At 37.7% G+C, this 19151-nt stretch overlaps 1 protein-coding gene across 2 annotated transcripts in view; it reads left to right on the plus strand.

Annotated features, from left to right (window-relative positions):
• Positions 1-1106: 1106 nt before the first annotated feature.
• The window catches only part of LOC121504154 (synaptopodin-2), a 28479-nt gene continuing 10434 nt past the window's right edge, over positions 1107-19151 (plus strand). Inside the window, exons 1-3 of one of the 2 annotated variants that reach the window (XM_041778793.1) lie at positions 1107-1311; positions 13469-13620; positions 15881-16662. In XM_041778793.1, the coding sequence (XP_041634727.1) occupies positions 1204-1311; positions 13469-13620; positions 15881-16662 (1042 nt within the window). In that variant the 5' untranslated portion in view covers positions 1107-1203. The remainder of the gene's footprint in view (positions 1312-13468; positions 13621-15880; positions 16663-19151) is intronic. The other variant, XM_041778792.1, reaches the window with a different exon arrangement.

Genomic DNA, 19151 nt, shown 5'->3' on the forward strand with positions numbered 1-19151 from the left:
GACGTTCGTAATATTGTAGATTCAGTCTTAATGATGGTCGCGTTTAATTTGTTGATAATAGTGATAACTCTTACTCACCGGTAGAAAATCCACACTGTTCATGTTCAGTGTACAGGGACGTTCACCACCAAACCTTTATGTTTTAGGCTATAGGCTTTACACGTGGGGTATGAAACAGGGCATCCACACGTAGCAATTCATTGCGGGCATCTCTTTATTTTCTTCTGATAGGATTCAATAAAGGTTTTTAATTCATGAACAACTTAAAATTAGAACACAGTTGCAGAAGATATATGCGTAGTTAAATGCTCATATAACATGAAATAATGAAATACATTTTGGGGAATAGAAGAATTGATATGAATCATCTCAGACCATAGAAATATAAAACAAGGGTGAGTACAAGTTTGGAGGGCTAACAGAAGGGAAATACAAAATTACAAAGTCAGAAACACTTTTACAAAACTCCAAACAAATTAACACAGTCTGATTCAAAATTACTGCAAATAATTGAGCAAAACCATTTGAATTGGAATAGAAAAAAAATAGAATTTCAAAAATTACATCTTACAAAACATAAGGCAGGAACTGAGACACAATGGTATCTTACAGAAAGCAGATGTACCAAATGCCAGAGGTGACCCTAGTTTCATGCTTTAAGTGTTTCAGACATTGTAATTTTGTAACAGACTTTGTAAATTTGTCTCAAGTTCTGTAAAAGTGTTTCAGACTTTTATTTGTCGTACACTTTCGGGCCACCGTATAATACCGGTGCATGAAAACACGAGAACATTCATCCAAGCAATCTAATAGGATGTTAGAGACTGTAGTTTTGTTGTGAGTTCTTAGCAGTCTTGTTGTCCAAGGCTTTTAAAGCTTATCCAGGATATTTGGATGTAATTAAGTTTTCAAAGCACCACATACTCTTCCTGTCTTTATTAGGATGCTGTTGCTCGGGGATGTCAGACAGAGCGTGAGATACAAATCCAAGAGCTCAACATAAAAAAAACCACCAGTTGCATGCAACGCCTGCAGGCGTGTCCGTGCGTGGTGACGTCTCCTGAACAGGCTGGACTCAGGGAGAGTTCAGATGATGGGGATATTACAGCGGTGTGGTGGAAGTGGTTTTTGTAAAGTGCTGCTAGTTCGGCTGACAGCTCCATGATCGCGCTGTGGAGGTTTGGCTGAGGAGCTGTGCGCAGCATGGGCACCGGGGATTACATCTGCGTGACGCTGCGTGGTGGTGCCCCCTGGGGATTCACCCTGCGGGAGGGAGAGGGAGACACATATAGACCCTTGATAGTCACACAGGTATCTATCTACATGTCTGTCTGTCTGCAGATTGAAAAATTATCAACAGGAAGTATCTGATCATCTTTGACGCACCCTGCGAATATAATGCAGTTTGATGGACGTTTAATTGGAGACACTGAAAGCATATTTTGAATTACAACTACTGCTATGTTTGTAGTTTTTATACGTTATTGACAGAGAGGCAAAGTGGTTAAAAGTGGAACTATGCCTGGTAGGGGAGAGTTTATTCGGAGCTGTGCGTAAGGCTGCATTTTTGTGCGCGTTGGCTGTGTTTTGGTGCGAGATTCTTCAGGACCCTTATATGGTCAAGGCCGAGGGAGAGTGTGAAGCTGAGGGCAGCTCGGTCTGTTATCACTCACACAGACTTCAACGTGAAAGCCAAGCATTATTCAAACAGCCTGGGAGCTAAAGAGAGGTGCATCAATGCAAATCTACCAAATATAAATGGTTATGCAAATTCTGGCTATTTTGGCCACATCACATTATTTGTTTAGTTTGGCCATATACATGATAAGAGGGGAGGGTTTTAGGATGTAGCCACTTAACATTGTGCATATTTTAATCCATGTCTTCTTAAGATGTATTATTTTACGGCAACAAATACTACAGTAGCTAACACTGTTACATCCACTTTGTGCACAGTATCATCAGATAATGCAGATCCAATATACTTTGCCTCAAAGTCCACAATACAAGCATGCTTCTACAAGTTTAAGTAGGACCATTTGAAAAAACTAAACAGATTAAGTTAAATGCAGAGGTTTTATTGCAGCTATCTTCTCATAAACCTAGTCTTTAAGGGTCTAGTTTGAAAATGCACAATGCTGATGTAAAAATGTCCCTTCACTGCAGAAATACAGGCAGCAGATTCACTTTAACTTTGAACTATATCACTGTGGTGAAGTTCACACAGAGAAATAAAGCCAGGTGCTTTTATTTTAGAAAGGTGCTCAGTCTCTATATATGGTATAGTCATGCACAGTCACAAGAACTTGAGCTGCACAGATCTCTCATCAACTTGTAGTTCAAATGTAAATGTTTTTCTTCAGCTGCATTCCTGCCACATCAAAGCTCCACCAGAGGAAAGGGCTCTAAAGCACTCAAGGGTTAGTGAAAAGATAGATGCTTACCTTGTTTTACAAAACCGAAACTGCAATGTTCCAGATTATTTGAGACTTTTACTTTGACATCCTGAAAAACTTTATATTATCCTTGAAGCATGTCTTTATCTGATTTCAAGGGAGCATTTCCAGACTGAAATTGAAACATTTCTGACCATTTATATACTTGGCAGGATTGAAAAATTACTACTAAATACTACTAAAACTCAGCACAAAAAGTAAGGAAATTAGTGTTTGGTAGATAATTTCTTTGTTGTAACAATTCTTCTTAGCACTAATTCTTGTACCAATGGAAAGCCTGTTTATTACCCTTTTAAATGGTGCCACATTTGTAAGGAGCATGCGTTTGTAGGATGAGCAGCAGAGCTGAGTATGTGGGTTGTGCCTATGAAAATGCAAATTGCTAATGACTTTGGCTTTGAGCTTCTGGTACCTATACCTGTGAGCATGGACCCTGCTACAGTGGTCAGGAGGTGTCTGCTCCAAGAATCCTCATGCAAGTTTGACTGATCTGGATAGGGCCAGTATGATAGGGTAACTTCAAGCTGCTGCATTAGTTTGATTGAGCCCTGGTATCATCACGAAACTGAAGGCCAAGTTCCACATATCGGGGTATGTCAGAGACAGGCCACAAAGTGGGCGTCCCAAGAAGACCGATTCCTCACCCTGTCAGCACTTAGGAACTGTAGGCTGTCTTCTACAGATTTACAGTCAAGGTTTGCAGGACAATATGGCCAGTGGCTCTGGAAGTGCACTGGAACCTGAACATGTGGAGGAACATTATGTTCAGGGATGAGTGCAGAGACTACCTCCAGAATTTGGGAGTGGAGAGGATGGAATGGCCTGCCAGCAGTCCTGACCTCAACCCCCTGGGACACTTGTGGGATCAGCTTGGGTGTGCTGTTCATGCCAGAGTGACCAATACAACCACATTGGCTGACTTGAGACATGCTGGGTGAAGAATGGGATGCCATTTCACAGCAGTGTGGGACCAGGCTGGTGACCAGTCTTAACATTTTATTGTTAAATAAATATGCCTTGTTTCTTTGGACTTCAATCATCCAATCCACAATTTTTTTTCACATACTCAGCTCTGCTGCTCATCCCACAAATGCATGATCCTTACAAATGTGTCACCACCAAAGGGAATAAACAGGCTTTCCATCAGTGTAAGAGTTATGCCGAGAAGCAGTTACAACAAAGAAATAGTCCACCAAAAATAAAGGTCCTTACTTTTTGTGCTGAGTCTACATTTTAAGACTTTCCTAGGTACAACGGGCAAACAGCACAGTTAAAAAAGTTTGTGTCAAGTTAAAATATGCCTTAAATTCAAACATCATGCAAGAAACATGACTATCATATGGTTTAGAAATGGAATAACAAGTGAAATGGTACATGTTTCCCAAAAATGACCACAAAATTTTCTCTTAAAATAAGTTTAAGTGAAGAGTATTGATTAACATACTAAAAGTGGCATGTAGACATAAATCACAAGCATGGGATACTATGAAGGTCATAATCTATCAAATTTAGAAATGTATTTTCTTATAACCCTTGTAAATTGCTATAACAAAACTTGGCAGCAACAGGTTGTCCTCTCTCTAGGGGGGGACTGCCCCCTACATTTAATTTTGTTCCTGTTTCACTCTTCATTTAAATCTTTTCCATCAAAATGAAGCATTATGTAAGGTTCTTGTGACTCCAGTGGCCTATGACTATGAAGTAGCTACTTCTGATGCATAGGCTTCAGCGTGGGACATCTGGAGGTTTTTGCCCACCTCATCTGGAAGGCTTACTCCAAACATACCTCCACAATCTTCTTGCGGGAAGCCAGGTCTGTTAGCTATAAGGCAAAAAAGCAAACATACCGACATGATGACAAAAAGTCTAAATCTAGAGGCTTTCCTGTGTCTGATCAAATGTGTTTTTTATTTGAGATTGTGTTGGAAGTCTTGGAGACTGTGTTTTGTTTCTTGGGAGAAAGCGATTGTTCGGTGTGCTGACAGAGTTCGGGCATGGGGTATCCACTCTTTAAAGGTTCTTTCCTTATAAGGGAGGCAGTATTTTTCTTCTCATTTGGAGTCCTGGCCCAAGTACAAAGATGATGAGGTCACTTCTTTTTAAAGCAACAGAAACTGCTCGATACAGTTTTTTAAAGACATGACCTACAAATACACTTTAAGAAAACATGGAAAAAGTTACGTCTGATCTCTAGTAACTGCTTTATGCTTGTGAGGTGAAATGAATACTTAGATGTTATCTGATTTCTCACTCAATAGCTTAAATCCTTCCAACCCGAACAGGAGACATTTCCCTGCTAATTACTAAGGTATGCCGTGTCGGTATGTGAAATGTCAGCATGCATCAGATCAGTTCTGGAGCTCTGCATGACAAAGCAAATATTTCAATGCAAGTCAGACACTTTATGCTAATGAGAACTCCTCCAAATATCATCCACATTCTCTTACATTGTATCTGTATGAAAAATTCTTCCTTGCCTGGGTGATCATGACCTTAAAGAGAGAAAAGAGCTCTTGTGGCAGATGCTTCCCTCCTAACAGCGTACCGTAGGAATCTTATTAAGCTGCCAAGCAATCAGCACAATAAATGCAGTCGCTGCATTCATTCAGTGCAGTTTTCTTAGAGTAAACAGAGTCCTTCACAGCTCCTTCCAGTGCTTCGGGTATTGGCATTGTGCAATTTAGCAAAACAAGGAGGAATAGTGACCTCAGCGGATGGCAGTTCTAGTTTTTCCCTCTTGTCTGTTTTACATCATTGAAACAAATTAAGGCCAGAGGTCCAAGTTTTTCTGTGTTTTGTTTTCTCTGATACAAATGTCAGTCTTCCTAGTAATGAGCACTCTTTTCCAGAGATACTCCTAGTGTGGCCAAGCTTGACCTCAGTGACTCACCAGCTTATGTAAAAGAAATATATTTTGAATGATCACTGTAGTATTTGTCTTCTGAATGTGTTGTATAATGAAAAAGATCAACTGTCCTGCTATTATCTTATCATGTTAAGGGCACCACTCAGCCTAACAAGCATGCCATTGGACTGTGGGAGGAGCCAGAGGGAACCAATGTGTGCACAGGACCTGTTTGCTTTGACAGCAGATATACTTACCACTGCACCACCATGCTAACCTTGCAAAGCCAGTAGACTGGCCAGATTCCTTGTCTGTTATCAAGCAGTGTCGGTACCTGATCCGTCCCAGAAACCCGATTTGTACAGCACATGTGCAAACACGCATCTACATCCGCTCGGCAGCCTATCGAAGCTAGGTTAGGTTTAGCATTTTAATTTCCACTGGTTAGATTTAGGGGTAGACGCGTGTTTGCACATGCGCAGTACAAATCGGGTTTCCAGGACGGATCAGGTACCGACAGGCAGATCCATTTTGCTTCTAGCTGATAGACTTGTTCTTGATCAGAGAACGACCACACCAATCAGTCACACAGAGTAAAGGGGCGTGGTTTAATTGAAGCAACTTCAAGCCTGTAAATGGTGACTAGCGAAGGAAATCGACAATTTGATTTATGATTACATAAAAACACATTAAAAAGCAACAAATCTTTGCAATCAAATGAAGATAAGAGGGTTAAGAACAGATAAAAATAGTTAAAGGACACATCACATAAAAACAAGTCTATTAAAGAGTTTTAAGGAGTGATTTAAAAGACGCTACTTACTCAGTGAGCCTTATCTCCTCGGGCAGATCGTTCTGAGGCAAAAGTCCAGTCTCCAGTCCAGGAAGCCCCAGCCAGAGCATCCAGGGCCGAGTGATGGCTCATATAGCATCTGGGCTAAACCTATAAGTGCTTTTAAAGTGATCAGTAAACTCTTTAAATCACTGGAGAGAAGCAAGGATAGGAGAGATGTAATGTCCTCTGTTAAAACCAGATGAAAGCCTAGCTGCTGCAATCGGGACCAGTTGGAGGCAAGACAATTTTTTTTAACACTGAAAGCTTTTATTGGTGAAAAATATGTTTTGCTCTACTTCCAACCAGCTTTGGCAAGTTTGATTCACTAACTGGCTCCACTAATAGTTGCAGCGATAATGACTGCCTGTTGAGCTTGTGTTGTATAGTTTTCCCCTTAGAGCTGCTCATTCCCACTGTACCATATGTTTTGTTGCTCTGATTGGCCTGTGATGAATTTGACAGAAAAAACATCTGTCCAGTCATCACTGAATTGTTCTTTTTTAATGGGTGTGTCTATTCTATATACCATATATGGGCTGTTGCCCAGATAGATTACAAAAAAAAATCCCATGCCATGGATCTATGAAGCAGTAGTTAGGCATGTCAGGTCACCACCATACAAGCCGTCAACTATACAATGTGTTTTAAATTGCTTATGCCATGATTAGAATTCCATATTTCCCATGCGTATTTATATGTAACTGTTGCATAACATTGTCAATTTGATAATCATTAAATTTCCTGGGGAAAAAAATCAGGAATTTGGTAAAAGTCTTTCCTCTTTGGTGCATTGGTGTTAGTAAATGATTGAAAATGTACCTCCAAGCACATTTAGTTTAGTCCCCTTAAATATATCCTCCGAAGACCTGGAATGCGCATATGAGGACATTACATTCTGGCTTTCCTACAACACACTAATAGATTCTGCTATTAGAATCTCTGAGATACTTATCTGGACTTTTCATAGAAGTTTAAGTAATTAGTATAAAATATCTGGGGAATTTGCATTAAAGTGTTCATGAAAATTTCCAGGGATATGAGATATTTGTATAGTTTGGAGAGTTTAATTTGAAGTTAGGTCAGTTTTTTAGGTACTTTCATGGGAATTTATTTGCAACTTTTCTGGAATTTGATTGGACATTTTGGAGAGCACTCTGCTTTAAAATTTCCTGATTTTTTATGGAACTTTTAAAAAATTGTTTGGATGTTCAGGGGAATTTATTGGGGAATTTTCTGCAATTTTGTGTAGAATCTTAGGGGAGTTTATTTGTACTTTTTTGGGAATTTGATTGGAAATTTTGGATTAAATTTGCTTTGAAATTTGAGGTCATCTGATTAAAAAAAATTAAAGAAATCTCCATGGAACTTAAGAAGATCTTAAATAATTTTAAAGAAAATTTTCTCAGACAATCAGAACTTTTAGTGGAAATTCAGTTCATGCTTTAACAAGTTCTTGGGTGTCAAACTCATATTTTGTCCTCTTCAATTCATTCATTTTTTTTTTGTTTTTATCTCATATTTTGACCTTGTAAAAGCACAATTTAAACTTTTAAGTCATATTTTGACCTTTTAAACTAATGCTTTTGAATTGTATCTCATGTTCTGACCTCCTAACTTCTACTTTTTATCCTATATTCTTAACTTTTTGACTCGTAATTTAAAAATGTTATCTCTTATTTTGACCTTTTAAACTCATGATTTGACTTTCTGTCCCATATATTTGCCTTTTTAAAACAGAATTTTGATTTTAATTTTGTGTTTTGACCGTTTGAACCAATAAGTTTGACTTTTCATCTCAGATTTATGTGGAAATTATCTCCTGCCCAAAGACAAGGCTTAGGTTTAATGTCTATTTATCCAAATAAGTGCAACTTATACAAATAGGTTGGAGAAACTAAAAATGCATAACAAACAAAAATTTGGGTCTAGGGAGGATATTAGCTTTCAGTCATCTTTACATTTGTTAGTGTGGCAGCAGCTCAAGTGTGAGAGAAATTCCCCAAAGGGGCCAATAAAGTGTGTGTCATAGACATAACTTTGATTTACCAGTATCGTGCATCTGATAGTTTGCTGCAGCTCAAGTAAATTATGACTAAGTCAATCTGAAATGCTGATAGAAACGTCCTAATACGATATGTTAAATGCAGTGTTTTGGACTGGCATGAAAATGAGACTCCACTGGTATGAGACTTATTCTTGCATAGTGTTCAGCATGATGCTGCCATGTGGATGCTTGGATCTATGATTGGATTAGTCTTCTTCAAGTTGTGTAGACTCCAATGGTTTATTTTCAGGTTTTCCTTCAGTCAGATGGAACCAAAGTAACTTCAATGTGATTTTTTTTTTTAATTTTTTACTTGGCACTGGTCAAATAAAGCTTAAAGAAGAAATGTGTCTACAACTCGAGGAAAAGAGAAAAAAGAAGAGTGAAGACGGACAATAGCTGTAACTATCCCCCCTACATTGAGTCACTACTACCTTTAATACAGCTGGAAAATATTTGCCTGAATGTAAAAACATAATTGCTTCAAGCTGTTAAGAGCAGGAAACCCTGGGAGCTAAATGACCACATTATTCATGACTATGTCCTGTGATTTTTCTCTCCTGTTTAAACCTATTAAACAGATAATCTGAAAATTGCAGCCCAGGTTAAAACTTGCATAAAATGCTGTCTAATTGTGACCCCACACGATGTTGGTAGCAAACAATCAGGGAAATTGTGTTTTTTCAGAGAGCCCTTTTCTTGCTCTTCTCCTCTCTTTTGTCTCGCTGTATATCTTTGTGTTGTGAGGAGAGACAACGATAAATGTTTCCCCTCCTTTTTTGGAGCACTTGTGCGTTGCTGGGGTGTTCAACACAAACCGTCCTCCCTGTAGTGAAGAGTGAGTCCCTAAAGACAAGCACACAGGACTGCCTTATAGGGCCTGTTTGCACTCTGTTAACTCTTAAAATCTCACGGGGTTTTTATCAGAAACGTGCCAGCCCTATAAAGTTACTCATAAAATATACTGTATATATTTATGTATAGCATTGTGTGCTTTCATTGCCCTGGTTGTTGCTTATGTTAGCAGCAGGCGTAAATATTTAAGGTTTAGTACTATGTCAGCAGGTAAGGTTGTTTTACCTTTTATGTACTTTCCTTTGATGAATGTAAAAAAATACAATTTCACTATCTGTCTGCCCTTAAAATACAATAAGAAAGAAATGTATCCAGAAAGAAATGATTTTATTGTGACATGAAAAAATCACACTCTTTTATGCTGCTCTTTCATGACCAAAACATTTTACATGTTTCTGCAATAATTGTGCAGATATTCTCCTCTTCTTCCTTTCTCAGTAGAGGCTGTGTTTCCAGTGCCATCTAGTGGCAGGGTTGTAAAACTGCATGTTTTTAGATCTATTTGGATGCATGTTCAAGAAGATAGTGCACATATTTGCATAAATCTAAATTATTATCTGTTTTAATGAGCAGTAAAAATCCATCAAGGCACGAGAAAGCAACATAGACTTTCTTAGCATTGTAGTGTTATAAATACAACAGAAAAGGCTGGGAATATAAGAAATAAAAGCTTCAAATATAAAAATGTAGTAATACTGACTGTGTGTAGTGATCATGCCCTGTGGTGGTTTGAGAAGATATGATTAGTCACACTATAGATCAGCCATTTAGACATATTTAGTGCCATCATTGGTTGACTCCATTAATTCTGATGAATCTGGTCATTACAATGTAAATTTGCACATGCATTCTTCAGGGAGAGACAAAGAAAAAAACATGCAGCATGACCTTGTTACAGAGAAGAACTTCAGCTTTAACATTATCTTTTCAAGTTTATTTCCTATTCAAATGTGCATTATTTTACATTTTATTTAAAAGTTAGAATACTAAACCACCATACAATAGGGATTTAATGCAAGAAGTAGGGGAGTTTAGGGCACATCACACTTTTTAGATTTGGCTGGATAATTTTAAAGATATTTCACTTACATTGATCATATTGTTATAATACCAACATACACATCGCTGCCACAGTGAACACTGGAATTTTGTTGTCATGTTTAAAGGTGCAGTGTGAATATTTAGCCTAGTAGCATTTAGTGGAACAGACTTAATAAAAATTAAACATAATGTTCATAAGAAGGTCAATCTAAATTAGTGTTTAATCACCTAGATACAGTAAAAAAAAAAAAAACATAAAAAAAAAATAACTCAGAATATTTTTATTTATGCATAGGAAGGGTCCCCTCCATGGAAGCTGCCATCTTGGATTTTTGCATGTTTCTCTGGTATCATAGAAGAAGCCAACTAACAGTTGCACCTCTTTTTCTAAATTCCACTGATTATCACAGTTTCCACCAGAGAGGTGAGCGTTGCAATGTAGAATTGACTGTTTGATGTTGTTGATATTTAGTTTTACACACTGCACCTTCAACTGCTTTTTGGAAAATTGTGCTAAAAGTGACTGAAGTGAAATGTGACAACCGACCCTATAGACATCAGAAGGTATGGTTCTAACCCTTGCTGGAAAAGTTAGATTAAGCAGAATTAATTTAATACATTTCTGATAAAAGATGTAGTTTAGGTGGATAATGTTTGCTGACCTATTATAGATAGAGATTTACAAGTCTATCCATACTGCTCATCTAGAATAAAAAGATTAAACACAGATGAAATTATACACATATGGATATTACCTTTTATCTGATAAATATGTAAAAATATATATAATATAGAGATAAAACAGAAATTAAGATAATATTTCAAAATTTATCTCAAAATGTATGTCACATTGTCATATTATTATTATTATTGTATTTGTATATGTGATTATTTGGTCTTTTTGCATATTAAGCATAATTTATATTATATATTATTTAGGATAATTATATTAGATCAATGTTTTTTCATAAATTGACATACAATAAGAGTTAAATAACATTGTAACATTGTAAACTGCCATTATATTTGTATATTTTTTTCATTATCCTATTCTTGTGCAACACTAATGGGTTTAGTTGTAACACACCATTACAACTATCCTCGCTGTGAGAAGTTTGTATTTAGTCTATCTAACACTGGTTGTGAGACAGCTACATATTTTAGATCAGTGTTTTAATTTAGAAAAAAAGATGGTTATTAAGATTCAGATTCAGATTCATGCTCCTATGTAATAGCTGCTTTTGAACTACTTCTATTGTATTCAGTATGTATTGTCATAAATGTATCTTTCTATATGGGGGGTTTCTAGCTCTACGCTCCACAAAGAGTCAAAACATGCTGCTTGACTAACCCAAGGAGCATCTTTTGAGCAGAGCCTTCTCCGCCAAGTAAAACTGGATATCATTTTTGCAATCAAATGGTAAAATGTATGACGAGAGTGTTCCTGACTGAAAGAAATTTAAACTATACTTTCCCAGAAATTTCTTCCAAAACCCATCCAAAACTGATGAAAATTCATAGAAGACACCCTGCTGGTGTTGTGGTTAGATGACCAGAAACACATCCCACTTAACAATGTTTCACACCCTAAACCATCCATGTTACATAATGCCCTGCATTAGTTTGTGCCCCGCTCACCCCTGCTACAAGAATCGTTTTTGAAGTGCTTGGCACTGACAGGAACACGAATTCTGCAGACAATATTCACCTTTTCTTCCCCAAGCTGTTTTTGATACAATATGCAGCATGTCTCATCGAGAGTATGTACTCTTAATTGCTCAGTACTGAAGTAATCATTCACACCCGCTCACAGTATAAGTGGCCTTCTCTGCTGAATTAATGGGGTATTTCTCCTTATTAAGTCCACTTGTTAATGAACCGTTTTATAGGCCTCAGGAACCAGTTACAAGGGAATGCGACCATCAGTCATTAGTTAAACTGTAGAAAGAGGTGCCCTTTAAATGAGTCCATAAAGAGCTGGCCTACACAGGAACAATATGAAGCTGCATAGTGTTGATACAGAGTAGATCGAGCTCTAGATCTTTTTCCTCTCTTTATCAGTAAGCTTCTCTGACCATAATCCAGGGTTGATTGGCAAAAATGAATCTGCAATACCCTTACTTTCTTCACCTTCATCTTCTCTCCACTCCTCTTCTTCACAACCCTAAGACACACCTCCATTTCCCTGCTTTCCTCTCTTTCAACATCTTTATTTTCTTGTTCTCTGTCCCTACTTTCTTCTCCTCTGCCATGCTCATCTTGCCTTCTGTCCCTGCTTTCTTTTTCCCTACCATACTTATCTTGCTCTCTGTCCCTGCTTTCTTCTCCTCTGGCATCACCTTCTTGCTCTCTGTCCCTTCTTTCTTCTCCCCCACCACTTTCATCTTGCTCTCTGTCCCTTCTTTCTTCTCCCCCACCACTTTCATCTTGCTCTCTGTCCCTTCTTCCTTCTCCCCCACCATTTTCATCTTGCTCTCTGTCCCTTTTTTCTTCTCCCCCACCATTTTCATCTTGATCTCTGTCCCTGCTATCTTCTCCTCTGCCATCCTCATCTTGCTCCCTGTCCTTTCTTTCCGGTCTTTTACCATCTTCATCTTGATCTCTGTCCCTGCTTTCTTCTCCTCCGGCATCACCTTCTTGCTCTCTGTCCCTTCTTTCTTCTCCCCCACCACTTTCATCTTGCTCTCTGTCCCTTCTTTCTTCTCCCCCACCATTTTCATCTTGCTCTCTGTCCCTTTTTTCTTCTCCCCCACCATTTTCATCTTGATCTCTGTCCCTGCTATCTTCTCCTCTGCCATCCTCATCTTGCTCCCTGTCCTTTCTTTCCAGTCTTTTACCATCTTCATCTCGATCTCTGTCCCTGCTTTCTTTTCCTCCATCATCCCTTTCTTCCTCTCTGTCCCAATTTCTACTTCTACACCATCTTCATCTTGCTCTCTTCCTTTTCTTTTTTTTCCCTCACAGTCTTTATCTTGATCTCTGTCCCTTCTTTCTCATCTCCTACCATCCTCATCTTGCTCTTTGTCACTGCTTTCTTGGGTAATCAGTGCAGTTAGTATTCCTGTCTGTATTATACAATTAAAATGCATCTTTACATCTTTTTTGTAACATAAAGATACTCTACAAATAGATTTGTGACACCTGAAGTTATTGCAACAAATTCAACCAATTTATAATAATTCACTATGACTTGAAAAAGCAGGACTGCTCTACCTGGACAAAATATGATGGTTCAAGGCATTTCAGCTCCTCAAAATCCTTTCTAGAAGATGTTCATTTTTATTTCAGGGCTTCTCTGTTACTGTATTTGAAAAGTTTACCACACTGACCTGGTGTACGTTGGGATTGTTTATCTTTTTAAAAATGTTTAAGTAGTCTTTTTTTATCCACAGGTAGAGGAAGACGGCCGAGCCTTCCTGGCTGGAGTGCGTAATGATGATGAGGCGGTGTCACTTAACGGAGAGCCATGTGCTGATCTCACCCTGTTGCAGGCCTTAGAGCTCATCCACACATCCATCGACTGTGTGCAGCTGCTTGTCAAAAGGTAGTCCACATACCGCTCAAGTGGCACCACAGCAAATCTGTAAATTGCAATAAAAAAAAAAAATGTATCCATTCTTTAAAAAAGAAAAGCTGTGTTTTTGACAGCTGAGTCACAGCACTGCAGAGTCCTTGGTGTTCACCGCAGCATTGCTAAATAATAACTCCCCACTTGTATTTGCATTTAGATAGCATGTTGTTTTATAACCTGTGCCCTTTTGCATAGTTCAGTGAACCACTGTCTGCGTAAATATGTGCATTCACGTCTCTGAGTGTATTACTGAGTTTATGTGAGTCGCCTGTGAGCTGACCTTCTAAATGTTAGGCAGTGTGTCAGTGTGTTACCCATTTGTGGGTTTGATTAACATGCAGCTGCTCAGCTGTTTCCCAGGAGGTTTTGCCCGTGTGTTTATAACACTGACATGTCCTCAAATGTTGCTGCCTATGCCACATTGAAAAAAGCAGAGCTATTTTGAAGGTATATTAAGGATAAATCTAGCTGTCTTTTGAATCAAAGTGCTTCTTTGTGGTTACAGCAGGACTACAAACACAAAGTGACTTGAATATGACTCCATAATCTTCTAAGAACTTGGAGAGCAGATGACCTCAGCTTTGGCTATCAAAATGCAATATGATAAGTCACTATAATTCAGTCGAAGACAAGGACAGGTCGCTGATGTCTACTTGACCTAAATACAGGAAATGCTGTCAGAGGTGATTATATTTTGTTGTCCTTAAACTAGAAATTGGACTTTATTACATGGCCCTTTAATTTTCCACATCAAGACTGGATCGTCTTACAACTTACACAAAAGAAGACAACTTTTTAATCCTCGACCACCTCATGGCTTTCAATCAATCAGTTAATTAATTCAAACAAATTGAATTGTAGCTCTTAACAAGTGGGCAGACAAGCAATAAAAAAGGTAGACTGTCATAAAGAATTAGAGGCTAATGTACTCAAATACTGTTCAAAATTAATTCTAACAAGAAAAACAGTTGTGATTATGTACATGGATAAAGAGAGAGAAAGGTTTCAGGATACTAAATTTGATGTCAGAGACATTTTGTAAAACATTCACAGGTAGAAAACAGCAATGCATACATGCAATTATTTATCTTATATGTCAAACTTTATCAAATGTCAAAGGCGACCTGAAAAACTCTAGACAATCTTATAACTTTAGGAATCTAAGCATCATCTTCTGAGCTTTGAGAATTTGAAATTATTTTTCAAATTTGTGCCTTTTTTTTTAAGATTTGAAGTAGTTTGTCCCCTCCTCTACTACATCAGTTTATTAACTTTCTCTTAGAGGCAAGGCCATCCATAAGGGGGATACAGGTGAGAGTTTTCATTTTTGCTGTCAAGTGGCCAAAATGGCCATTGAGTAGCATAACAATAGCAAAACTTTGTTCAAAAGTTGCAAAAAAAAATGAGAGTAAAAGTGGCAATTAAGTTGAAGAAAAAATGAAAAACAGATAAAATGATTTAAAAGTGGCAAAAAAGCACAAGTAGTGTCAAAAATGGCTGTTATGTAGCACACAATGGCAAAAGTTGGTTAAAGTGAAAAAAATGGGTGAGAAGTGGCAAAAAGAGGTTAAATTGGCAAATAAGATAAATAAAGGGTTGAAAAACAGCAAAAACAGTTTAAAATGGGCAAAATACAGCAAATATGGAATAGAAGTGCCAAATAAAAGTTGCAAAATGGTTTATAAGTTGCAAAACAGTGGCAAAATGGGTTAAAGGTTGCAAAAAAGTAGGGATAAAAGGGTCGAAAAAAGGGGTTAAAAAGTAGTATGAGTAAATAATCCCAACTTTAGAACCCAATAATAGCTTCACACACTTTTCAGCTCCAAAATAAAGTAACTGATGGCCAGGACACTAGCAGCAATGCTGCCGATCCAACACACATGCATTGATATCATCAGTGAATCAAAACTGGGGAGGGCCCATTCTCTGGGTTTGTCAGGGGCCCAGCCAATTCTGTGGGCAGCCCAAGTGTCTATAAAGTCCACAAGAATATGATTTACATCCTGATATCTGTGGGCTGTCAGCTTTCTCTGTGAAAGCTGTGACTTGGTTGGACACTGCAAGATAACAACAACTGCAATTCTATCAACAGCTTCAGAAGCAAAATGAAAAATCAGCTGAAAGATATTCAGCTATGTAGCCAATGATTTTATACCACTGCTTTCTATTTAAAAAAATGTTATGGATGATTGACAGTTATAACTCATTTATGTTCCCTCCTCTACTTTTAAAGATACAGTGCCATCTCGTCAGAGGACAGTGAATCACAAGGGACATCTTGTGGTGAGAAGGACTCTACTGGTGAGGTTCAAGAGAGCACCACCCTCCACATCGTCTCCTCAAAGCACCGCTCCCAGAGCCCGACAGAACTCTTCATATCTGAGTCCCAGGATGAGGTCTCCTATGGAGAGTTGGATAGTGATACAGAGTTTCCCAAGAAACCCCAGCTGATTTGCACAGAGCTACATGCTCCCTCATCTGGTGATCAGAGAGGCCAGGAGGGCAACAATGAAGTTGCATGGCGGTGTTTGTCCCCTGGAGACATGGTGGAGCTCCAGGTTTCCCTCTCTGAGCAAACCTTGGATGAGGCGGGCTGCACCTCTCTTGGAAGTGCTCTTGGGATTGAGGGAGATCTTTCAAACAGAGAGGCTATCATAACAGTCCCAACCACTACTACGACTTACATGCCAAGCTCTGTGAGAGAGCCACTTGGCCAGCGGGGAGTGGTGCTCAGCTCCCCTTCCATGCTGGGGCAGGTGGAGGTCATTTTGCAGCAGCAGCCAGCAGCATCAGGAGCAGGGAGGGGCATCCTGAGTGTGGGTGGCCCCAAGGTTGGAGGAAGCGTTGAATCCCAAAGCGAAGGAGAAGAAGGAGGAGGGCACTGTGAGGGAGTCCCTGGATCATTGACTGTCTCATTCAAAGTTCCCTCAGAGGAGGGGACACCAGCAGAGGAGCAGGACTCTGATTCTGAGGGGGACCAAGACAAACCCAACAAACACCGGGCAAGACATGCAAGTAAGTACCTATGGACCACTTCTATATTATCTGTCTTGTTGTACCACATCAGTGTGTGTGATTATGTTGAAAGTAGGAATCCATTCTTTTAGAGGGAATCTGCAAGCTTGTAGGTCGACACTAAAATGCATTTGTCAACAACATGTGTGCATTCCAAAGCCTGATGTCCTGTGTGTGAACTCCTCAAAATAGTTTCTGTCACTGCAGTTGGAGGAGGGTGTGCTGTCCTTCAAATGTTAGGACCTAAATGCAACAGAATCAAAGTCGTAGTAGGGTTTGATAGTCATGAAAGCAACTTTAAATGTAGGATACCATACAAACAACACAATACAATACCATCCCATAATATCTAATTCAACATGATATGAATTGATAGGATGCAGAAGAATATGATCCCATGTGACACAAAACAATACTTGTTGCCATGGTAAATAGCATACAACATGAAAAAAACTGATAGGACATGATACAAATTATACTATACAATACAACACAATACCATTTCATATGGCATGAACTGAAAGAGTTGATGTAATATAATGCAAAACCTTAGGATGTACAAAACACAAATTGAATAATTTAGGGTGTGATATGACACAATATGATATAATACAATGTGAAAAAAAGATATGACATAATAAGCTACACTAGTCTGTGTGATACAAAACAATACAAGACCATGTGATATGAAACAACATATGATAAGAATAAATTGTATTCAATATAATGTAAATCCTTTATATATGATACAGAATGATACAGCACGATACGAAACAATACCGCACAATACGGTACAATACAATAAAAAAGGAAAGAATTTGATTTGATATGATACATTTTTATACATGATACAGAATGATGCAATGCAATACGATACAGTACCTTGCAAAAGCATACAGTACAATGAAATACTACTCATTGTATAATATGATGGGAAAGAATTTGATTTGATATAATAAGATAAATTTTTTTACATGTGATACAGAATAATACAATGCAATACAATTTGACACAAAAAGATGTGATGCGATATATGATATGATAAAATACAATATGATAACAAAAAATATAATACAATATAATACAACGAGATATAATACTATATGATACAATATGATGTAATATGTTATATGATACAAAATGATATGATACAGTAAGGTATGATACATTGGGATACAATATGATACTCTACGATATGATAAAATACAATATGATATGTTAAAATATGATACGATATGATACGACATGATACTATTTGATATGATATGATACGATAAAACATGATAAAATATGATACGACATGGTACAATACAATATGATACAATAAAATACAGTCCGATATGAAATGATATGTGATACAATGCGATACAAAAGGGTATGATTCAGTACAATTCAACTCATTATGATTTTTGATAAGAATAAATTTAATTTGATATAATATCTGTCACACAGAATGATACAATGGGATACCATACGATAGGATACTATACAATACTAAATGATACAATAAGATATGATAGAATATGAGACAATACAGTACAATATGACAAGAAAGGATATTTTTTAAAAGGATACAAAACAGTACAATTTTTACTCACTATGATAAATGATAGAAATTAATTCCGTTTGATAAAATAGACGTTTTTATATGTGTCACATAATGATGCATTGTGATACGATACAACATGATATGAGACAATGCAATACAATTTGACTCAACGTCATGTTATACTCCAGCAATAAATTGAATTTAATGAATATGATACATTATTATGTGTAATAAAATAGAACACAGTACAATTCCACTTATCATGATATATGATAGAAATGTATTTGATTTGATATATATGATACATTTTTTATGTGTGATACAGAAAAATACAATGTGATACCAAAGGGCACAATAAGACACAACATGATACAATATGACTCAATATGAGGAATGAATATAGGAATGAATTGGATTTAATAGAATATGATCCACTATCATATGTGATCAGATATGATACAGCACAAAGTGTTTTATCCTCCCTTAGGGAAATTTGTCCTGGTCTCTGGTGCTGCATACATACAGCTGCCTCCACAGTAGAATCTATACAGAGTAACAATTGAAACAAACAAGAATCCACATGTAAACGATAAAACACTTTTTGAAAGATACGTTTTGAAAGTGGCCTTAAATAGATGATATCTGGGAAGTGTTTCGTAAAATATCTCAAAGTATCCATTTAAAGAGGCTTGATGATGAATTTGGATACTCAGGCGTTCCTTCAGAGCTGTGTTGAAGACATAAATATAACACGAGCACGCTGATGATGCCTGCAGAAGTGGCCCTTTGACAGACACCAGCATGTGCTCCCCTCGCCCGATACCTGATCCTTTCAAACTGAGTGCTTTAACTGAGCTAAAAAAGTGAGCCCATTGCTCACTCCCGCTGTCCCCTCCACCTTCAGGTTAGTCTTGCAGGAATATTAAAAAACTAACTGACT

Source organism: Cheilinus undulatus, linkage group 22 (assembly GCF_018320785.1).
Source record: "Cheilinus undulatus linkage group 22, ASM1832078v1, whole genome shotgun sequence".
Lineage (NCBI taxonomy): Eukaryota > Metazoa > Chordata > Actinopteri > Labriformes > Labridae > Cheilinus > Cheilinus undulatus.